This window comes from Lagopus leucura, unplaced genomic scaffold (genome assembly GCF_019238085.1).
Source record: "Lagopus leucura isolate 7727_CA_CO unplaced genomic scaffold, USGS_WTPT01 Super-Scaffold_100002, whole genome shotgun sequence".
NCBI lineage: Eukaryota > Metazoa > Chordata > Aves > Galliformes > Phasianidae > Lagopus > Lagopus leucura.
The window spans coordinates 75,282,842-75,307,840 of NW_024962263.1; the positions used below are offsets into that span (position 1 = coordinate 75,282,842).

At 33.6% G+C, this 24,999-nt stretch overlaps 1 protein-coding gene across 3 annotated transcripts in view; it reads right to left on the bottom strand.

Moving 5' to 3' along the window:
- CSMD3 (CUB and Sushi multiple domains 3) overlaps positions 1 to 24,999 on the bottom strand; it is a 539,260-nt gene that overhangs the window by 72,760 nt on the left and 441,501 nt on the right. For all 3 annotated transcript variants that reach the window (XM_042869066.1, XM_042869064.1, XM_042869063.1), the window contains 7 exons: positions 23,530 to 23,648; positions 21,834 to 21,903; positions 20,767 to 20,883; positions 13,883 to 14,092; positions 9,708 to 9,896; positions 4,295 to 4,472; positions 1,061 to 1,206 (listed from right to left, as the gene is read on the bottom strand). In XM_042869066.1, coding sequence (XP_042725000.1) covers positions 1,061 to 1,206; positions 4,295 to 4,472; positions 9,708 to 9,896; positions 13,883 to 14,092; positions 20,767 to 20,883; positions 21,834 to 21,903; positions 23,530 to 23,648 — 1,029 coding nt within the window. The remainder of the gene's footprint in view (positions 1 to 1,060; positions 1,207 to 4,294; positions 4,473 to 9,707; positions 9,897 to 13,882; positions 14,093 to 20,766; positions 20,884 to 21,833; positions 21,904 to 23,529; positions 23,649 to 24,999) is intronic.

The window sequence follows — 24,999 nt, forward strand, 5'->3', positions numbered from 1 at the left end:
TAAAATAAAATAAAATAAAATAAAATAAAATAAAATAAAATAAAATAAAATAAAATCACCAGTGTAGCAAATGTATTCAATAAAAATTCAAATATTATTTATCTCAAATGTCTCCCATTTATGTATAGATTTTAGTTTAGACCCCAAATTATCTGTTTTAAAAAATTTGATTCCACTCTCCACCTTACTTTCATTGCTGTGAATTGTAAGGAGCTGATACAATCACAGACTCAAGGATACAGAGAGTTTTATTTATTCTGAAAACATTAATCCACAAAAGTGTTCTAAGTTTCTTCATGAATAATCAGTTCACATCTTTATTACACTTCAGGGTTCATACTTGTGGAATGAAAATGTACACAATAACAGAAATAAATAAGTGAAGAAAGATCAAATCTAGAAAATTTATGAACAGGTATGAGCTTTTTTCCATGTGTTTGCTCATATATTGTTTGCTCATATATATTTGCTCATCATAGACAATGTATTTTATCAGTATATAGTAATATATATCAATTAATGAGTATATATCAATTTATATCTTGATGAAGGCAAAGTGTTAGTTTGTCTTTCTCAAACTGCAATATAGGTGCTTAGATATGGAAATAAAATCATGAAACCCTATGGAATGAAAATTATGAATCTACTCTTCAACAAAAAAATCAAGTGACATTGATATTTCTTTTCATTGTGGGACTTAAGCTTTTTTTTTTGCTGCTTTTGTTGTTGTTGTTCACTTGTTTGTTACACTTGGATTGTATAAAAATTTGGAAGCGTGTAAGTTGAGAGAAGATAACCACCTTGAACTAACAGGGTCCTGATGTTACCTTTTTTGCTCAAGTCACTTCACAGTGTGTTGTTTTTGCTTGACTATTAGTAACTTTAACATACTGGTTGAGAAAATATTTTGTTTTCATTATATATGTTAGTCCTTTATATGTTTTCATTACTCTAATGGTGATCACTCACATTAATAATAGTGATTTTTTAGAAAAACAATTCTATTACAGCAGTAATCAGTATAGCACATGCACTAGAAAATACAATTTGTCATACTTACCATGATAGCTAAGTACAAAAAAGCCACTAGTAGTAAAGTCACTGTGAAACTTGATCAGAATCTGATTGGAAGTACTGTAGACTGATTCTAGTGCAGTATTGCCACTAAACTGCCCAATCTGAGGAGAAGTTTGGTCTGGTCCATCCCTTAGAAAAACAGATAAAAGAAGACTTGTTTGTCCAAATAATTTAATTTCTACACAATTTGTAAAGTAGTAGACTACTCTAAAAAGGCATGGGTCATCTGAAACCAGATGAAATAAACTCTGAAAGCCTTTTGATATTCTGTATGTGAAAAGGAGTAAAAGGGATAGTAGTTTGGAAAGCCATCCAAATTCATTGAAAAGCATGATCCTCCATTCAACCACCTCTGTGAAGTAATTTTTATTTTCTTTTTTAATTAAAAAGCCAGCAACTTTAAAATGATTTAGTTTGTGACTGTACTTCATCATCTTATTAATGTTCACGTTTCTGCACCTGTGTTTTCAAATGCTGATATTTGAAAAAAAGTAAAACTAATACAACAAATACTACAAAATACTACTACTGCTACTACTACTACTACTAATACTACTAATACTACAAAAATTCTCCTGCAATCTTTTGAATTTGGTCATTGCTAGGAAAATTACACAATGAATACAATTTAATTTTTAAAAAGGCAATTAATTGATATCGGCTTCTCTTAAAAAAAAAAAAAAAAGAAAAGAAAAGAAAATTCTTATACTCAACTGCATAAAAGATTACACCTGAATATGCACCTGAGCATATATAAACGTATATTTCATTTAGAACTTTTGTCTTATGGACAGTACTTTTGGGAATTGTGAAATTTCAGAATTTTTTAATTTACCTTTTTTTTTCCCCTCAATTTTTATGTTATAATGATTCAATTAAACATTCATAAAAATATGTTAGCTAACACTAAGTATGATATGAAGTTGGCTATTTCAACATCTCAAATTCTTATTCATGTATTACTTTGAAAGTAATGTCTCCTATTTATTTCCATGGAGACTACAACAGATATAAAAAAGCACTATCTGATGGAGCAAATTCTCAGTTACAAAACACTATTTTTCAACAGTTACCACTACTAGCTGTGCATTTTTGCCAGAGACGAACAAGAACTTGCATGCCACTCTCATAAAAATCTGCATCAGTGGTGGTGACTCACTGTTGTTGCCACTGCTGAAATGCACCACCCAAAGCCTCACTGTGCTCATATTAACCATTTGATCTCCGTAAACATTCAGTAAGGATCAGTGAAGGTCAATGAGTGCCATTTTTTTCCAACTGAAGGAATTCAATGACACATCTTTGCTTCCTATGCGCTTCCATGTCAGATGCCAATTTATGAGACTGCCCCTCTGCTACCACCTGTCAAATGGCAACAAAAGTAGTAATGGAATATTGGTGGGAAGGTTCAACCTCTACTGCCATATCACCAATATTTGCTTCTAACATTGTGGGCCAACATATAAATATGTGGGCCAACAGATAAAATATGAGGCATTATTTTTGGAGTAGCCTTGTATATTACAAGTGTGGACTCAAGTTATAAAGACTAATAATGAAGACTTCATTCCTCATTAGATTCACACATTGTCTGATTTGAGGAATTATTTGAATGATGGAAAATTGTACTTTTTTCCTCTACGGATACTGTTATTAAAATTTTGGATGAGTTCTGTCAGTATATAATATTGCTGAACTTGTTTAACCTATTTAATCATAGAATGTACAGAATACTGCTTATGTAACTTTATAAATCACATATAAGTAACAACATACATAATATAGACAAATACCCTTACAGATGCTTTAACTTCAGGACATAGTCCTAAAATTTTTCTTAATTGAAATAGGATACAAACTGAGGTAAAACTGAGGTTTTATCTTCATCATGGAATACACACAATTAAATTTATTGTAAGAAATATGTTTATAATGCAGCCAAGAATGTAACTGAAAGGACATGAAATTGCTTCATAGAAAGGAGGGAACAAGTGGATGGAACACTGGGAGTGAACAGTAGTGTTCTAACTTGTATGAATTGAACGGGGAAAGGATGTCTGCATGTCTGGATGTACACACTGAGCATACTAAATTCAGAACAGATTCTGAAGTTCATCCTTCAAGTAGGGAAGAATTAAAAGCATTCAAAATTATCATCAGAGTTTCATCAGAACAATAGTCTTTGTACATATTCAGATGAAATTTTTGTTAGAATTTAAAGCAAAGCAGGCAAATATCGGGGATGTAGGACAAGGCAGTTTGTAGTACAAGATGAAAAATAGCTAATGCCTACAAAAATGATCACAACAATGAAGACAACTGTTTAATATTTAGGTAATTATGAATGAAAACCTGAGGTCTACAGGAATTTATATGAAGTCAAATTAATAGTTTTGTGCAACAGAAACACTAAATCAATTACAAATACTTCAAATTACCTCTCACTGTTCTGACTAAAAAAACTATTCTCTCAATCTCTGAATTACTGTTTAGGTAAGCTACCAAGGGTCATAACTGCTCTTGAAATATCTAAGGGAGTCACTGGTATAGTCTCATGATTATGACAAAAGTTGTACCTCTAGCTGTGCCTATAGCCACCTGCCTTAAACAACTTTGAAACCTAGTAAAACGTGGGCCTCAATATCTGAAAAAAATCATGATTAAAATGGATTCAAAATATAGCAAATATAGAGAGAATACAAAGATAATAGAGAGAATACATAGATTCAGTATATAGAAAACAAATGTTATTCACAGCTGCAGTTAGTTAAGAGTTTTTTTGTCATAACCAAATAGAGCCTTGACTTTTAACTTCTGTTAAATAGTTTGAAAGAAGACAACATGTAAGATATGAAGAAAATGTTACTCTAAAATGGCCTAATACACACAGTAGCAGCTGCTCATTTTCACATTTTTTTAAGGATTACTTGTCTTTCAGAATCCGGCTACATAATACTTCTTGACCAAAAAAAATCAACAAGGCAAACTATTATTGGCAATCCACAGTTTCTGAATTCTTAACAAGAAAGGCTATGCAACTTTCTGTCCACTAATACCTAAAAAGAATTGTATATTGGAAAGCATGGGTTTTGGCAAATCACTCAGGACACCAGCATCAATGAAGAAATTATGAAATCATAAATATACTAATTTTAATTCATACTTTGTTGTATAGTGTCACATGAAGATTAATTAAAAGCCAGAAGTGTTTCCTTACCAGACAGTTATGAAATCATATATTGGCTCTGTCTGGAGAACTGTGAAATTGATGTAGATTCCATTCCCAGGTGGTACTCTTACAAGCCAGAAGCAGTCTTGAAAGTTTGGATACTCATCAGGATATCCTGGAGAATATATGGTGCCATTCATTGCAGTTATGTTTCCTCCACAGAGAGCTATAGAAAAGGTATTGTTTTCATAAATGTTAGACAAATTTTGCATTCTTCCTAGATCACGTGAAAGTTATTAGCATGTAAAGCCACTGCAGTGTACATCAAACAGATGTAACTGAGCTCTTTGAAGGGAATTAGAGATCTATTTTTGATATTATTAGTCAAAATGAAAAGAAAAAGATAAGCAATTACAAAATCATAAATACTGTTGGATCTGGAATCAAAGTGAGACACTGGGTTAAGCAATTCTCTGCAGAAGTTAAAAAAAAAAAGAAAAAAAAAGAACAACATTTTTAAAAATTTGTGTAAATGACAGCTACAAATTATCATGAACAAATGAATTACTTAATTATTTTTATTTATCACCACAGGAATGTAGCTAATCAAAATTATCAGATGAAAGAAGAGATAGGGTAAGCTGACTGAGATGTCTGGGAAAAACTAGAGAGGAGTTTGGAAATGAAAATACTTTGTGTCACAATATTAAAAAAAAAAAAAAAAAAAAAAAAGAATTTCCTAATATAAATTCTGAGGGAAAAATTAGTGCTTTCTGAAATTCTTCTTGAAACACATTATTTTTAGACATCATACAGTGCAAAATTGACCATACTCTGCATTTCAGGAACACTGTTAATCAAAACTATACAATTTTCTCATCAAGGAGAGCCCATTTCCACTACAAAAAAAGGGATGGAATGGTAACCAAGATTCTAGAAAACTAGAATGTGTGTGTCTAACCAAAGAATGAAGGTTTGAAAATTAAGATTTGCTGTGGTATTTCAGCTCTCTCCCAGCTGTGGTTGTGCAGCAGGTTTTCTCTTCCTTAACCATACTCTCACAGAGGTGCAACCTATGATGGTCATTGGCTCATATTTTTGATGGTATGCTCCCTCCCTGCTCTCAACTCCCTCCCTTTGGCAATGTTCAGATAAGACAGTCTTCCTAAATACTATGAGTCAAACATCTTAATCCACGTGTAGTGAGAAACCCAAATGCCTCTTGAGCTCTAATCCTTATAGAAAGATTGTTTGTGACCTCCCAGATTCCTTCTACATATTGTGAAACTTGAGTGACTATAGTCTCAGAAGGTGGCTTATGTGGAATAATTACTGAATGTGACTTATTGACATATCCACCTTTAAGAGAAGATACAGAATTGAGGAAATCCCCACGGTGGAATCCAATGAATATGCAGAATTTGTTCCAGGATAGTTCCCTAAACAACACAAACATCCAACCATATACTGCAGTAACACCAGGAAAGCTTGGTATGCTGACTCTAAGAGATACAGTATGAAGGTGGAGCAGAGCACAAACACCATGACCCAGGCTCTCTGATCAAACATCACAGAATGGGAACTTGATGGAACTGTGGAACTGATAGAATTCATAGTTGTTATCCCAAGTTAGTAGTTTTCCATTTTTTTCTGTCACAGGAATTGTAACAAAGATATATGACTAGAGTAGTGACTAGAGTAACTCAAGCTGCACCTGAAAGGAAGAAAGCAGTATAAAAAAGGCTTAAAAGAGAAGGAAACTTGGAGGAGATACAGACAAGTCAAGAGGACATCACTGACTTCCGGGACCAACAGGCTGGGATTATCTTCCACTGCCCCAGGGATGTTTCCATTATACTGAGTACCTCTTCGGTAAACTTAGAAAACTCTACGGAGTTATTTCATAATTCAATGTGTTTGCAATCAGCTGCATTAGTTACATTCTTGATACTTGCAAGTGTTCTGCAGATAGTGTATTTAACAGTGTCAATCCAAAAGAATATATAATCTTTTGCTTCAACAATGAATGCTATTTATTAAAATAGCCATAGAAGTTCTCACTGAATGTAGGCTAACTCCTTAAGGGTGATTCTAAGAGCCATTCAAACATACAATCATAGAATCACAAGGTTGGAAAGGACCTACAAGATCATCTAGTCCAACCATCCTCCCATTACCATTAGTACCACAAGCTACTAAACCATATCTCATAGGTCCTCATCCAGATGCCCCTTGAACACTGTCAGGGATAGCAACTCCACCACCTCCCAGGACAGGCCATTCCAGTGCCTGACTACTTTCTGAGAGAATTTTTTTTTCCTTTTCCTAATCTAAATCTTTCAGGCACAACAAGTGGCCATTTCCTCAGGTCCTGTTTGTTGCCTGGGAGAAGAGGCCAAACCCCTCCTCAGCACAACCTCCCTTCAGGAAGTTGTAGAGTGCAATGAGGTCTTCCCTAAGCCTCCTCTTCTTCAGACTAAACAATTTCAGCTCCCTCAGCCACTCCTCATAAGCCTTGTGTTCCAGATCCCTCACCAGTTTTGTTGCCCTTCTTTGGACATGTTCCAGGGCCTCAATGTTTTTCTTGTAGTGAGGGGCCCAAAGCTGAACAAGGTACTTGAGGTGCAGCCTCGCCAGTGCAGAGTACAGGGGGATGATTACTTCCCTGCTATGACCAGATCTGTAGAGCTGAACTGGGTAATTACTCTTTTAACACAACATATGGGGAAGCTTCTGAGTCTTCTGACCGCTCTCCCTACTAACAAAATTGTGACCTGTAAAAACAATATTTTGATATGGATTATCAGTGCATTATTTGTATTTAGGTAAAGCATGTGTTATGGCTTATAAATATCAACTTTGATTCTGATCTGCAGGGTAAAAAGACTTTCAGTTTCACACCTCACCTGATATACTAATCTTATTCAGCTTTTAGTTTCTCAAGTAAGTAAGTAATGCTGACAAAATTGATTTTGTAGCCAGGTCTTAGGGAATGAAGGGCTGATGACTGTCAGCAATGAGATTTGGAAGAGGAGAGGGAACAGGGATGAAAGTGAGAAAGACAAGTTAAGAAGGGTCAAAGAGGATTAGCTGGTTCTGAGCACAGTCTACATGAATTTTAGGGGAAAAAGGATGCAAAACTATTCAAACAGGAAGAATGTTTAGTCACAGTTGATTTAGACAGTCTGCTTCAGCATATGTTATAGCATATGCAGCCTCAGAATAAAGCAAACACAAATTTTAAACATATTGTACTGCTATTAGTCAGATATATATAGATATATAAACTTCAATTTTATGCTTTGGAACATGAGAACTTAATTGCAAAACAAAATACGTATAACTAATAGATTCCTAATCTTTTTCTTTCACAAATAATGAAATAAATATATATGTGTAGGATGTAAAAATGTCAAAACTTTTATTAAAAAAACTTCAATAAATATTTATACCAAAACAAATGAATGACAAGTAACTTTAGAAATTTCTTGAAAATCTAAGTAATGTTAACAGTCTGGAATCATGCAACACAAATTGGAGCCTCATGATCAGCTTTCACTTGGTCATTTATCTGCTTCTCTAATCATATTAAGTAGAAACAATGAACTTCTAGCAACAGCACAGGAAGTTCATCTGAGGTGATATCCTGCACAGCAATACACTTTAAGGTAGCTTAGAATTGCAGATTCAGGTAAGGTAATTCAAAGAAATCCAGTCACTCCATTTCAATACGCGATTTGCCTTAATTCTGAGTCACAGAAAATACAGCAAGAACTAACTGATAATGAAAAGCTCAGCTGTTTAGCAGTTAAGATGTGAACCATTACTGTTCCCTTAGGATCCAGAAAATGAAAGTTGAAATTCATTTCTGATTAATTAACTTCTTAGCCTTTCAAAAGACAGACTGTGGAGGTGTCATCTCTCTTTTATATGATAAGGTTTCTCCTTCTGAATTCAGTGTCAGATAGGTCTTAATTTAGCTACTGCATCTCCCAGAAAAGCCTATGGCTCACTGCCTCATGAAGGATCTTAGAGTAATGAAGCTTCTAATTTAAATATGTAAATTTAAGTAGATGATTCAGAATACAACGAAGAAATTCAGACAGCAGTAAAAATAATAATGCATTGTGATACACTATTATTATTATTGCTATTGGTATTATTATTATTATTATTATTTACAGACATTCCTTTTCAACTTGCTCAGTATTTTAAGTAACACTCTTAATTCTGAGCTTTTTCCATTCAACATACAGAAAAGTCAGGCCTTTAACATGAGTATTCCTCCAGAAACTGTGAGGGGGTGTTTTAGCTATACGAAAGTAAATGCTTACCACCTCATATCAACCTCACCTTTGTGGAAACCTATGTTTAGACATATCAAGAATTTTATAGTCAGTAATTATTAAATGTTTGGAACTTATGGTGTAGGATTTCAGGATGACTGTCATGAATGTGAAGTATATTCATGTCTATGATTTTTCAGGAACCTAACTTCTGTCTGAATATTGTCACAATTATGACAAGCCTGGAGATTCCAGCAATTAGCTATTTCATGTGGAAGAAATGCCAGCTCTTTGAAAAATAAATTTTGCGGTACACACAGAATCACAGAATCATAGAATCACAGAATCACCCGGCTTGGAAGGGACCTCAAGGATCATGTAGTTCCAACCCCCTGCCTGGCAGGGCCACCAAACATACACAGATACTTAAGATTTCTGTGCTAACTCAACATCTGTCCTTCTCTGTTTCAGAGTCTGGATAACTGACCTTTGGCCTGTTGCATAGGTACAGGTTCCTTTCAATATAGTTAGAGATAAAAAATATTGTATACATCATCATATACATTCAATCTGCCTTAAAACTTTAGCTATGCGCAAGTCACAGCTCCTTGAATCTGCTTACTTACTGTAAGGATATCAGTGTAAAAAGAAAATGTAAGAGGTTAAAAAAATATAATTTAAAAAATCCCATTCACAAAAAAGTAAACAGGAAAGTCTTCAAACAACACTGTTTAGAAGACAACTGTACTTTATACCATCTTTGGCATATTTTTTTCCAACTTAAAAAACAATATAAGTAGCCAGAGTTGAGAAACTCAATATTTGACTCTTTTTTAACTTGATTCAGTGTAGAGCTTTTACTCTGTAGCACCACTTACATATATAAGCTGCACAGATCTCCTTATTCCGGGCTTTATGCCTAACCTTCTAAAAATAAACTTAACAGATAAGTTTTCAGTTCTTAACATTTTAACGTCTTAACATAAGTTCTTCAGTTAAGAACATTTCAGATTCTCTGCAAAAAGAATTCATACACTGAATTGGGTAATTCCTCTGCAAATACTACAGTATAAAATATAGGTCTCTATTAGTTGAAAAGCTGAAAGAATTTCATTTAACAGATCTTAAGGAGGAGTTACAAATATTGAAGGGTTCTTAGGCCACTCACAACACACCTTCACATCTGGGCAGAGGATGATTCCAGTTACGGCTAACACCATGAAGACAAGTCAGGGCAGAATTTCCAATTAACGTGTAGCCAGGAAAACACTCAAATGAAATAGTTTGTCCCACGGTAAAGTCACTCCCAATAACAAAACCATTCCGAAATGGTCGAGGGTCAGGACAGCTTTGTAGTTGATATGCTGAAATAGATAACAACAATAGAAAAAGTAATTTTTTTTTTATTCATTTTAGATTTTCCAAAATAAAATCAAAATACAAAAACAAAAAACAAACAAAAAAACCCACAAAAAATATATGCTTTTCGTAAGAATAATAATAAAAAAAACAACTTGAGACATTTCACATGCCATAATTCCCAGCACAACAAGACTCAAAAGTGTTCCCACATCAATTCTGGAAATATGCATAAAAACGTATTCACATTTCCAAACCTAAGATAGAAAACATACTACCATAACCAAAGTTGAAAGGATCTTATGTTCTCTACAGATTGAAAACATAAAGCAAACAAACAAAACTAACAGTCTACCCTACATTTTTTTGAAACAAAGTATCTGCAAAGATAAAAGTGAAACTAGCCTCTCAATTTGACCTTTTTTATTTTTGTAAGTACAGAATTAATGCATTTATATGTCTAAAATCACAGGCCACTGGCTACAAATTGCTTTTGCAATTTACAAAGTGAAAATACTTCTCAATCAAAAAAGGTCCAAGCTCCTGTCTATTAAAATTAAGAAGCTGTGGAAGAATCTTGAAATTAGAAGGATGGCAAAAACTAACAGGTACAGAAAATGAATGTTACCATGGGAGGAATGAGGCTAAAAATCAGTGCACCTCTTAAAAAGAGGGGGAGAAAGATGAACAAACAGAATTGCAATAAATAGCAAAGGAAAATCAGGTACTCTGCAGTACATATTTAGTACTTTGTACAGTATTAAGGAACAGAAGGAGAGCCAAACTAAGAAGCACGCACACCGATACAGAAGCCTAAAACACAAGATGCAAGAAATAGAATGCCTGAACAAACCAGCAGCTCTGATGTGAAAGGCACTGCACAGAGCAGCAGAATTCCTAACACTGAGAAAGAAAAGACTCCAGGTGGGAGAATGGCATTGTTGCTTATGACTTTTAAGTTTCTAATAGTGGAAAAATATTATCAGGTGGAAAAAAAAAAAAGAAAAAAGAAAAAAAGAAAAAAGAAGCACTGCAGAATACTCATAGCAGAATACTTTCTAAGCATAAATGTAATGCTGAGCTGCCTCTACAATGTTCATATTAGGAACAGGAAATTTCAAGTACAATTAGAGAAAATGTAGCAATAATGGAATACCCAAATATACATGAATGAACTAGATCAATAACTCACTGAGAGGACCTTTGGAAATACAACTTCACATGTAGGGAATACTTTTTCCCTAAAACAAGAAGTTTGAAATTTATCAATAAAAGATTTGGGTAATTTAGTTTTGAACAAAGTTGGTATTCAATCCTTATTCATGAGAAAGACAGCTCATAACAGAAGTCATACGCAGTTTAATTGTCAAATAAACCAAGCAGAGAAATATTACATTTTTCTGAAAGTGAATGTACTTGAGGTATATAAATATAACCAATATAAATGAGGTAGTGTAGATTACAAATAATTAGCAGTCTGTAAATTCCCACTGCTTTAAAAGAAGAAGTAAAACATACTCTACAATTCAAAATACAAACAATGAAAAAAAAAAAGCAACTCCATAGTGGTTCAGAAAAGTATCCATGTGACTAAGTAGACTGCGTTTTCAAAAAATTGTAAAACATAGCAGGCCGAATTTAAATAGCAAATAAAGAGAACAAAAATAATTTGAAAAATATCTTCCAGAAGATGTCTCAGATAATAGTTATAAAAGTACTTAACAACATCAGAAGCAGGAAATAAGATGAGGAATTGGTAAGTCACTTGATGCCAAATGTGTGAAGAGGACTTTTCTGGATACATGGATGCCACAGTGAAAGAAACTCAGTAAATTCTTTTGTCTTTCTAGCTGAAGATACTGTAGAGATTTCCAAACAAGATACAGTGCCTGTACTACAAAGGTCAAAGACACTAGATCAGTTTGAAGTAAATACAAAAATATCATACTGAATAGGTAAAGCAGAGGACCAGAAGCAAGAACAGTTCAACCAGAAGAGCTGCTGATCCAACATTTATGTCCCATCAAGATCTGTCCTATCAGATCATGGTTCTGCACTGCTTTAATCACATCTGTAAGTTCTTCAGGAGTCTGACTTATATGGTAGCATGAGAATGTAATAATACAAATTTCCTATAATAAGAAATAGCTGCACAGGGCATATGGCTAAACATGATTTCTTGGTAAAGCGAAAGCAGAGTTCTGTAAAAGACTTTTGAAGAGTATATGACAAAAGTTCTAAAAAAACATGAAGATAGGAATAAGTCTGAATACAAATATGTTGTCAAATCCTCCAGTAATAGTAATAGTAATCTAAAAACAACTGTGGATGCTGGGAGAGTACAAAACCAATGGATCACAGAAACTGTGCTAATAAGTAGCATATATTTTTCCAGTTATAAATATCATGATGAGTTAGACGGAACATTTGTCTGATACAAATGTTTCTGTTTATACACTCTCAGGAAAGAGGAAGAGGAAAGATAAGCCTGTCTCTAATCTTACTGGGTTTTCTCAGAAGTTTTTAAAGGCTCTATTATGAATTATCAAAGATTTTGTAGTAAGCAATCTTGATGACAGGTCTTATGACTAAGGAACTGGGATTGTTTCATCTGGAGAAGAGGAAGCTTGGGGAGACCTTTTTGTTATCTACAACTATCTGAAAGGAGGTTGTGGTGAGGTGGGGGTCAACCTCTACTCCCACATAAGCAGCGATAGAATGAGAAGTAATAATCTCAAGTTGCACCAGGAGAGGTTCAGGTTGGATATTAGGAAAAAATTATTATCTGAAAGAATAGTCAGGCAATGGAACAGGCTGCCAAGGGAAGTTGGAAGTTTGAGTCACCATCCCTGGGAATGTTCAATAAACATTTAGATGTGGTACTAAGAAACATGATTTAGTGGTCAACTTTGGTGGTAGGTGGACAGTTGAACTAGATGATCTAGGTCTACTCCAATCTTAATGATTCTCTGATTCTTTGATCTTGGTGATCTTTTCCAAGACATTGGCTTTTTATTATAGAACTAGAAACATACATGCAATGCAAAATCTGAAAATCAGTATGCTTCAGATTGTAACTGTTTGATAGAAACAATTTTCTCTTGCATAATAAGAAACAGAGAGGAATTTTATTGGAATTATCTGCTCACAAATAGCAGCATCTGTGAAATGACTGCTGTCATTTTATTTATTAATAGACTGTTCTTCTTGTGGGTAGATTTTGAAGTTCCCTTTTGGCTACAAATTATATCGTACTCCACATAGAAGTGAATAAAATCTTACCAAGCAGTTCAGTTCAAAATTGATTTTTGCTTTAAAAGCTAGCACTTTTTGCAGTGTCTCTCTTCCAGTATGTAACATAAGACTTCAAATCAATTCAGACTTGTTACTCTTGAAAGGGTAGTAACAAAATGCTATAAATAAAATCTCTTAAAATCATCTTTTGACGTTACTAACATCATGAAAACAAGATAGTTTGCACTATACACTTGGTCTTTTTCTGTGAAAAGTGGTGACACAGTTCCTTTTAAATGAATGAACAATTATATAAAAAGGAACTATGATCTCCACACTAGTCTAGAATTGTCTATTTTGGAACAATAGAAAAAGAAGCTTCCAGTGAAATTACCAGCAAGGAAATTAAATGGATTAGGAGATTTTTGGGTTAACATTACTCTACCCAAGCCTATCACGAGCTCTAAAGCAGTATTTAGAACTTTTTCTTCTCAAACCCAAGACAAAAAATTGAGATCTCCATACAATTATGAAGATCAAACATCAGAGATTCTTATTTCATAAATCCTTGCAATGTAAATTAATATGCCAACCAAATTCAGATATGAACGTTTGCCTGTACATTAAGTTATTTTTAAAGGGACACAATTACTTTTTCATTGTCACTTTTATTTAATGTTTAACTCTCAGGACTGCGAAATCAAGAAGCAGTCTTCAACAGTCATCTTGTTTTCACATAAGAATATCAAACTCTTACCTTGATACACAATATGAAATCCTTGCTTATTCTGTGAATAATCACTGTGAAAATATAAGCTAGTTTCATGAGTTGTGCTGAACAGAGAGGCTGGTAGCTGAGGGCCACTTAGTCTCCCAATAACAGTGCTAGTTTCTGTAGATCCACTTCTGACTTCTAAGTAATCATGTATGGTCTCCGTCGAGAAATTTACAAATTGTAAATGGACACCTGAAAAATACAGCAGAAATTAGAAGCCACTCATTTCACTACCAGTGAAGGGAAATAAAGTATGTATATTTTAGACTGATAATATCAGAAAACAATGTGACCAGTGGAAATGCATGTTATGCTCTCATGTATAATTTATGGGATTCAGCGAGAGGCATCCTTTCTTCTCATACCTTACTAATCCTGAGATGTTAACAAGGTAATGCAAACCTGATCTAGGGCATTGAACTATAAGATAATTATATTCTCCTTTTGGAATACTAAGCTATTTATTAATGAAGAACACTTGAATGACAACTCAGTCATTGGTCACAGCCAACACATGAGGGCAAAATCCTGTTTCACAAACATAAATTTTCTTTCATAACAAGGTTACCCACCTAGCTAAACAAGAGAAGCCAGTTGATTTAAACAATCTGGATTTCAGCAAAACTTTTGATACTGTTTTCACAGTATCCTTCTGGACAAAACATCCAGCATAGAGCTAGAAAAATACATGATATGGTGGGTGAATATAACACATAATATGAATATGAATATAATACATAATATGATGGTTGATGGTTCAGGCTCAAAGGGTTACTGTAAATGTGGTTATGTCAAGCTGGCTGTCAGTCACTAATGAGGTCCCACAGGTCTCCATTCAGGGTCCCATTCTTTTCTATTTTATTATAAATGAACTAGATACAGTACTCAAATGCATACTAAATATACTTGCGGACATTACAAAATTAGGAGGAGCTATTGAATCCCATGGTGGTAGAGAGGCATTGCTAAGAGTTATTGAGAAGTTAGAGGGCTGGGCAATCATCAACTACATGAAATTTAACAAAAGAAAGTACCAGATTCTGCACCTTGGGTGGGGTAACCCTACGTACACATATAGATGGGTAGAGAAGCTTGAGAACAGCCAAATGGAAAGAGATATGGTTGATGGCAAGTTGAATCTGAGTCAACAGTATGTCCTGGAAACTAAAAGGGCCAATTGTACCTTGTGGCACATTAGACATGGCACTGTTAGTGGGCTGAGGGAAAGGTTTGTCCTGCTTTGCTCTGCACTGATGCAGCCTCATCTTAAGCGCTGTGTGTGTTTTCAATCATTACAATATAAGAAGGACGTAGAAAGACTGGAGAGCATCCAAAGAAGGGAAGCAAAGATGATTGAAGGATTTAGGAAGACATATGAGATCACTTTATTTGTTCAGCCTAGAGAAGATGAGGCAGGAGAAGTCTCATGATGGCCTATAATATCCTCAAGGGGAGCGGAGGTGCAGGTGCTGATCTCTCTGGTGGCAGCAAGAGGACCTGAGAGAACAGTGTGGATCTGTGTCAGGAAGGGTTAGTTTGGGCATTAGGAAAAGGTTCTTCGCCAGATGGTGGTCTGGCACTGGATCAGGTTCCCGAGGGCAGTGTTCACAGTACCAACCTGCTGGAATTCAATAGGAGATTGGACAATGCTTTTTCAAAACCCTTGTGTGGCCTTGTGTGGAGTGAGGAGTTGGACTTGATAATTCTTGTGTGTTCCTTCTAAATTGAGATCTGTGATTCAATAATTATATGAATAGGGCAAATTTCAATTCTGAGGTTGACTGCATTCCATTTAGTTTTTGAAACTTATTTTTTTTTAAATAGTTAGGATTTTTTTTTTAGAAATCTGTCCTGCTTTTAATTACATAAAACAGGATTTGTTTCTATTAAAAGAAAAAATGTTTTTTTGTGTGTGTGTATGTGTGACACATGAAGTGCCTGAATTCTACCCATGGGACATTTGCATTTTAATGGTATATAAACTGATCTCTCACTTTATAGAGAAGAAAATGTTTCATTTATATACATATATATTATGAGACACAGTAAATATGAATACAATTCAGATTACATATATTATTTTATGGTCTCAAAAGTGTAAATGAGTAGTTATAAGGCCCTTTAAGCACTTTGTGGTTTATACATATTTCTAAATAAAATACAGCAAAATGGTGCAAGTGTTCTGTCTGAAGTTAGTGCAACTATGGGATGATAACATGGTACTTTCCTTAGGAAAATAACTGAGTTCCACTGGTGTTTCTGACAAAGACTAGCAACATGATTTCACATATCACTGAAAGAAAATCATATAATGTCAAATCAATTATTGAAAACTCATGAATAATTTAGTAACTCCTGAACAGCAATGGCTGGTGTTTGTCACTACCTTTTAGAGCTTTCTTCCCAGATGCCACGGAAAGCCTATGAACAATATATTATATGCCACAGAAAAAAAGGCTTGTTTGAAATTAAATTAACATTACCATAATAATTCTGTCCTTCTTTCCAAGAAGATAGTCTATATGCACTGCTTAAAATTGTAATTATTTGATTTTGCCTACCTTCCAAATCTTGCTATTTTTTTATCCATAATTATAGACCTAGTGTTTTATTGAATTCCTTCAACAAAACTTGTCCAAAGTTTAAGCTGCCATTTCTTAATAACCCCAAACTCATGCTATCTTTGACATTTTCTTCTATTTTACTCACTATGATACAAGGAAGTTTTAACATTTTGCCTATCAATCCATGTTTTTGTCTTTTTCTGCAAATTCCTGAACAACCTCAACTTTTCCAAATATTAATCAATTGCTCAGCCTTGCTTGACTCCATTTGTCACACACATTTATTTATTCATTAAGTTTTTTTTTTTTTTTTTTTTTTTTTTGTGAGGCTTGACTGACTATTTCATATGAATGTAAGTTTCTCCAAAAGTAATGTCTCCTATTTATTTCCATGAAAACTACAACAGATACAAATAGCACAATGACACAATTTGATAGAGAAAATTCTCAGTTACAAAACATCATTTTTCAACATAGTCACAGCCATTATCTATGTATTTCCCAAGGAATGAACAAGAAACTCCATTCTGCATTCGTAAAAATCTGCACCAGCAGCGGTGACTCACAGTTGCTGACACCACTGCTGAAACACACCACTGACCACCTCACTGTGCTGACATCCACTGCTTAGTGTCCATAAATGTTCAGCAAGGGTTAATGAAGGTTAGTGGGTGCAATTTTTTTCCACATGGAATAATTCAATTCCACACCTTTGCTTCATACACACATCCATATCAAATGTCTTTTTGTTACACTGCCCCTCCACTGTCACCTGTTGCACAGCAACAAAATGTAACATAGTATGTTACCAGCTCTGATGTCATGGGACAATACACTAAAATAAGAGACATTACTTTTGGAACAGCCCTTGTATAAAATCTAAGTACTTATCTCAGAATAAATAGCAAAAAAATGTGTGAAAGCCCCCTTATAAGTTTTTTGCAAATAAAAAGTCATTGGTTCAGAATAGAACACTGGTTAACACAAAGAGAAAAAGCTTATAATTTATGACCCAGCATTTGGATGCTGAGACAAACAGGCTGCCCAGAGAAGTTATGGATGCTCCATGCCTGGAAATGTTCAAGGCCAGCATGGATGTGTTCCTGGTTAACCTCATCTAGTGGGCAGCAGTCTTTCCAAAGACACTGGAATTGGTTTGGTTCCTTCTATACCAAGCCATTCTGTATTTTATTTACTACTAGTTTCATTAGAAACACTTAAAAAAAGAAATCTTATGGAAAGTTCCTATGATGGTGCTTTTGAGTCTTCCCTTTTACATCTAACTCAGAAGAGTTAGATGAATGTGTCTCATTTGGGCTATATAACCAGAGCTCAACTAAAACCCAATTTAACCATCACTTTTTCAATTTTTTTTGTTCAATTTTACAGTGAAAAGTTATTTGACTTTAAATTTAATATTAGTGCTATTTGTCTTCTATCCAATATACAAAAATAGTGAATATGTCAATCTCATTTCAATCCATGCACTTTTCTTCTAGTAACGGGAACATCTGTTTTCCTATGCATGAACTTGAAAACAGGGACTATTAAATAAAATAAATAAAATAAATTCAGTGAGACTATATTGCAGTTTAGAAAAACTGATTTTGGTGGAGCTAAACTTACCTATTTCAGCCAAGAAAAAAAAGAACTGAATTTTCTTCTTGGTAGAGGTGAAATTAAATAATATAGAACAACAATGGATAGCTTAAATGAGTGATTGAAGAGTCAAATTTGAATTGCTGGATAAAAAATGAGAATTGGAAACATTAATCTGAGAGAATGCAAGCGAACAAAAAAGGATTGGAGGAAGGAGTCAGTATTGGAAAAGAGGCAGGACAGCAACAAAGCAAGGCAAGAAGTAGAAGGGAATATATTTGGCACACACACACAAAAAAAAAACACAAAAAAAAAACAAAGAAACAAAACAAAAACAAACAAAAAAACAGTTTTCATACACACTTGAATGTACCATCTTATGATAGAATCTGAAATAGAATTAATTCTAGAATTTTAGGTTTGCTTTCCTTATTATAGATAATGCTTGAAAATATCTGGTAGAGAACTCTATTTAGCCTACACAGCTTGCTCTGTGGTTTTGACTTATGATGATAAATCTATTCTTTCATATATATATATATATATATATATATATATAGTTACTGAATTTATATATATATTTTATATATATTATTTTAGATATATATTTTATGTATTTACATATATATATATATAAATTCAGTAACTAAACTAGCAGACATCTTCAAGTCTTCATGGGACTTGAGGATTGTGCACATCCTTATGACTCTTAAAGAAATGCTAGAAGCTGTAAGATCAAGTTCTCTGAAAGTAAGGTAATGACATAATGGTATAATAAAGTATCAGTGCTATTTGAATGAAATAATAATAATAAAACCACAACAGTTAACTTTAATCTTGAGTCTTTTGAATGAAATGTACACATAACAGTTGGATTACATTTGGAAATCCCTATCTCAAGATTATGTATTTCCCACAATAATAGATACTGTTCAGCTAGTGTTACAGAACGTTTAATAATCTTCATGTTAAACAACTCATGCAGAATAAATGGCTTTCGTGTGAATCACAAGATAATCAAACTCACGGGATTTCAAATTAAAAAGAAAACAGACGTGATTTAAAAAAGAACAGAGGAGTAATCTGAACAGATGTAGAAAGTATTTGGGGTGACACATTCACTTACTGCTGAAGGGACAAATCTTCTGAAGAGAAAAATTATCATGAGAAAAAGAATATGACAGAAGATGCTAGTTATCAAATGGAAAACATTGAGACACATATGAAAAAACAGAATGCCATTCAACCAACTTATAAAGAAGAACTCTAAGAAGTACACATGCTCCTATACAACTACCAGAAATGTAAAAACTTAGATGGATCATCTTTATTGGCTAGCTTTTAATCAAAATTTTGCAATAGTATATATATAAGAGCCACACAAAGATTTTTAGAGGGTTGGACATTATAATTGAAGAACTTTTATTGTCTATACAAAATCATGGTGAAAGAAGTCCCTGGTGATAAAAAAAAAAAAAAAAAAAAAGGCTGAAGATGCATAACTTGAGACATAAAAGAGGAATGACAACTGCATGTTCACTGCAGCCCATGGAAAGGTTATAGAGAGAAGCTATGGACTAAGATTATGTCTAACTGCAACCAATTTCCAATCACATAAAAGACAAAAGGAACATGGGAGTAGCCAACCTGGACTTACTAACAGAAAATTACATATGATCAGCACTGACTTCCTTCTATGATTAAATTACTGTGTATATTGACAAAAGCAAAGAGTGAATATAATACTCTTACTACCCTATGGTTTCAGATTTTATCTTCTATAGCATTCTCATCTAGATGAAAATATGTAAACTTGATGAATGGACAGGAAGTGGGTTAAGAAAAAGTTGAACTTTGAGACTACAGTTAGTAATTGTTTGATATCCAGTTGGTAGCCAGCAACAGAGACAGTATTCCATGGGTTCCAGAGACTAAACTATTTTATGTCTTCCTGAGAGACCTGGATTAAGAGAAATCATCTTGAACAAATCTGTGGAGAATACTAAACATTGGATTATGGTTGGTATACCAGCAGTTTGTGTCCGAGAGAAAAGTGAAAAAAAACTGGAGGACTAGGTCAACAATCCTTAAAAAAGCTCAAAGGTTTGCACAAGTTAATAAGTTCTGCACATGGAGCATATGGGAAATCTGTTTGTATGGTTTGGGAATGGACTGAGTGAGCAGCAGCCTTGCTGAGAAGAATATGCCAATCACAGCAGATGTGATGTAGCATTACTGACAGTTTTGCTTTCAGTGGGAGGCTTCTAGAGATCCCTTCCCAGGATATTTTCTGTTCTGCTCCTATATTCAGCAGGGACATGCAAAAAAAGCCGAATCAAGTCAAATGTAGCTTTTTCTTCTCCTAAAGTGATACTAACTTGGTTTAAAATATTTGGGATATTTTTATTGGATTTATGGACTCACAAAGAAAAACCAAATATGTTTAGTTAAAAACTGTGCTTAATTCCAATTAAACAATAGTATGTTTATTATAAAATCACAGTGTATTTTAAATGAAAAACTTTGTAGGTTTTTAATTCTTAATCTTATTTTTGAGGTTCTGATTAATTCTTTAAATAAATTCAAAATTTTTTTTTTTTTTTTTTTTTTTTTTTTTTTTTTTTTTCTTAAGACATATACTGTGTTTTGAATCTATAAACCATTCTAAACCAAAACCAACTTGGCTCTTGAGCAAACACATACCAAAACCAATTGGCAATTTTATTGTCCATGTGCAATCCAAACTACTAGGATAGTTGCCAGGAAACCCAGGGCTCAGGATCACTCCACTGAAGTCTGACATGCCACCACCACATTGTGCTGCCAAAAAAAAAAAAAAAAAAAAAAAAGACATTATTCAAAAAAGTATGGTAAATAATATAAAAAATAATGTCAAGGTTTATATTTCAAAAGATACATAAACATTCCTATACCACTAAATACCTATTACAAAGCAATTTACAAGTGGATACTTAAAAACATATATTTGTCTTTATCTGAATTGACTAGGTTTTAATTTGAGGGACACATGCACTTGGACAGAGGAGAGGCATTCATTCTGCCCACTTTGTTTATAATTTAATAACAATTTAATAATGGTTTTCATTTATCATGAGATCTGTAGCATCTTGCTTTCTATACACTGAAGATTATAAATATGAATAAATTTTATTACTGGGTAACCCAAACAAAAAGTCTTCTATTCAGCGGTAAAGGATACTAAAAGGGCTTTATAATTGACATATTTATTTATCACCTAAAGAGAATATATTCTAGTGCATGTCAGACACTTTCTTTAGCTTTCTGGCAGGCTTCCAGTGCTTCTCCAACAATATTAATATAGTCTTCTATATAGGTTGATTTGAACAACAATGTATCTTGTTAAATAGGGCACACTTGCCTCCTGGTGCATTCATCAGAGATGACAATGTAATGCTATTTTTATTTTAGTATTTTCTGTAGTACTCATAATCTACTGTGGAAATGATTCATAAATAAATGAACTATGTTTGTAAGGATTTCTGGAGGTTTCACAGCTGACACAGGAAACAATGACTGGTGCATATCTCATTCTTTCTCCATCTGACAGTGCATCCCAGAGAGGTTCTGCCAAAATCTGCAGTATACTGAAAAAATTTCATTTCAGTCTGGCCTTTTGCACTTTAAGTTATCTCACTTTTCCTCTTTTTTTTTTTTTTTTCTCCACATTTGCATACCTCTAGATTTTTCATTCTGACATGTTTAAGAAGTTTTATTTATGATGAACATACCTAAACATATTGGAATCGGGTAATTCCATCTTCTTACCGGTCCAGGCATACAAGTGATATGTGAATGTCCCTAAAATGACACAACATTTGCTAGTTCGCATAGTAAAGAGTATACAACATGTGCTACATGATTAGTATTCCAATAAAACAAATTAATAATTAAAAAAACCCAAAAACAAAAACAAACAAACAAACAAACAAAACCCTCTGAATATATTTTAAAAAGTAGAAAAATGTAGACTGTACACTGAATTTTATCAAACCTTCAAAACAGAGCACAATGTACTCTTAACCAAGGGACAGCCAATCAGAAAATTGTTTTTATTCCCTTAATATTGTTTCTAACAGTCTCCAGATGAATTTCAAAACACCAGCTTTAATTTAATTCAAGGTTTTAGAATATAAAGACCTCATTGAAACAATGTATACATACAACTGATCTGCATATTTTGTGGAATATGAAAAAAGATACTAACTATACACGGTAGATACAACCAGGTTAACATTTTTAAATTCATAATGAATGATTCTGTGACTTTATATTCTAAATTTAGTATTTACCTTCAACTATGAAATAGCTTAAGTAGCCGAAAACTCAGATATTTAAGGAAAGTCTTCACAACAGTGTCTCTTTGCAACAGAGTAGACATTACGATTTCAAGGCAATCTGTTGCAGACTTGGTAAAAAATCCACCAGAGTAAACCACTACTTTTACTGTTCATCAGCTTCATCTAACTGCGATTGTATTCCCAGGACAGCAAATTAAAATGAAACTTCCTTGGAGAAAACTGTACTTGGGATTTCTTGCAAAACCACACAGTGCAAACAAAAATCTTGTCTTCTTAGTATTCATATGAAAAAAAGTTGTTAATTTTAATGTTAAATCTCCCTGTCAGTTCAGAGTCTGTAACATTTGAGGGAACCAAGTATCTGTAAAACATCCAGAGTAATTACAAATAGTTTATTTATTACTGTGCAAACCATTCACTACCTCTCCTAGAATAAAAATGAACGCACTTTCTCCGTAGGTAGAAGTAGGCATATCTGCTCATTTCTAGAATAAGTAAATAAATGGACAAAGTCACACTCTACATGACAGAAAAACTTTATGGAAGGAGGAGTATTTTCTTATGTGTTTGCGCAGCCTATGCTCCAGTGTATTTCCTTTATTTCAGGAATGTACTATCGATTGTCTTCTCACATGTTTGTATTGAAGTCTGAAAACAAAACAAGGACGCAAAACAAAACCAAGCAAACAAAATCAAACAAACAAACAAAAAAAATTGACATTTCCCAAGTATGACTTGCTACAATGAAGAAACAAAACAAAACAAAACAAAAAAAAAAATAGATTCCAATGATCATTTTCACTACTTCATTTCCTTTTTCCTCTTGTCCACTTTTTATATTGTTCATCAAGCAATTTAACTTAATTTGCAAAAGCTTCAGAGCTCAGCTATAAATATGAAAGACATCATCAGTAATAGATAAGCTATAATCATTAACCAAGAAGAAATACAGAACCACAGACTCTTGACACAAAATTTGAAGGTTGGAAATTTAATATTTTATAGAAATACACGTAAGTTTTGCAAATTAATCATGCAATCAATATTCAGTATCCTCTTGACAGACGTAACAATTATCACAGTGAACAAAAAAAAGGCACCATTTGAAATTGGAAACTTAGCTCACCTGAAGGGAATAACCCTGGTCACACTGAAAAGAAACCACATCTCCAACCATGTATCTGTCTCCAATTTTGATCCCGTTGCTCGGTGTCTGTGGTTCAGGACAAGAGTCCAAACCTATAGCTGTGAAAAATTGGGAAGTTCAGACATTTAAAGTACCATAGAATCTGATAATAGATTCACACTGAACTTCTTTGGCACAGCATACTGATATTTTAAGAAGTACTTGTATGCCAGCAGTCTGTATGAGTATCCAAATACACTAATTTTGGAAAAACTGTCATAAAAGGAGAAAAGCTTCTTTATTTCCAAGCAAAAGAAAGAGAAAGAAACATTTTCCAAAGATTTGCAGTCTAAATGCAAAAATCTCTTTACTGGTTCACTCATTCCTACTGCCACTCTCAGAACTGACCACAGCCTACCTAAATGAAACTGAGTGCAGACACACTTTCCTTTCTCAGCATCTATTCCAGAGAACACTGAGCAATGCTACATTGAGTGCAATATTGTAGATTGAATATTACATCAAATTTTTAATTCATTTTAAACAAATAATTGTTTTGGGAATTGTTATGGGAATCATGCATAAAGCAATGAAAGAAACTCAACTGATCTCAAAGAAAGCTAATTATATTCATACAGAATAATTATCTAATTAATAAAATTTCACCTGGTAAATAAAGAGTAAATTAAGATACATAGGGGCATAGAATGCATAAACTCTATGATAGGATGTGTTTTATATAATACAAATCTGAGGTTTCAACATACAAGTGAAAACAGTAGAAAAACAATTATTGATGTGATCACTATTAAGTTTTAGACTATGATTCTCTATGACAAAAGGAATGGAAAGATATACATATTTCCCCTCAAATTTGTGTATTCTTGAATATGTGGAATAGATTTGGAAGTAGGCAATGCATTGAAAAATATATTTACAGCCAACTCACTTGGCAATTGCTTACCATTAAACTTTGATGATATTCACTAAGAACTATGTACTGACTCCTCATACTGACTTCCATCAATGTTGGTTCCAATGAAACACAATAATCGTGTGAAGTACTGTCATTAAAATATGATCATTACTTTTTATTTACTTTTTCTAAAAAATAATCCAGACTTTCATGGTAGGAAGCTTTGCCAGAGATGAGCAGAGGAGAGCGGCTGTGCAAGTTAACAAATTATGTTCTGAGCAGTGCATTTATGGTGAAATTTCAGTATAAAGATAAGAATTTTACATTGTTAGCTCTCAAATCCTGAGAAAAATCCTGACTAAGCTGACTCGTCAGTGCAGAAATCTGCAAGAGACAAAAGTCCAAATACACTATGTCATACACAAAATACACTGTCATTTTCTTTCCTAGCAGTGATGGGAAAGTATTGCTCCTCAACTAAATTTCTTTTATCAAATTCATAATTCAGCCCAATCCAAAATTTTGCACATTATGTAAAAGAAAATTAGGTTGAA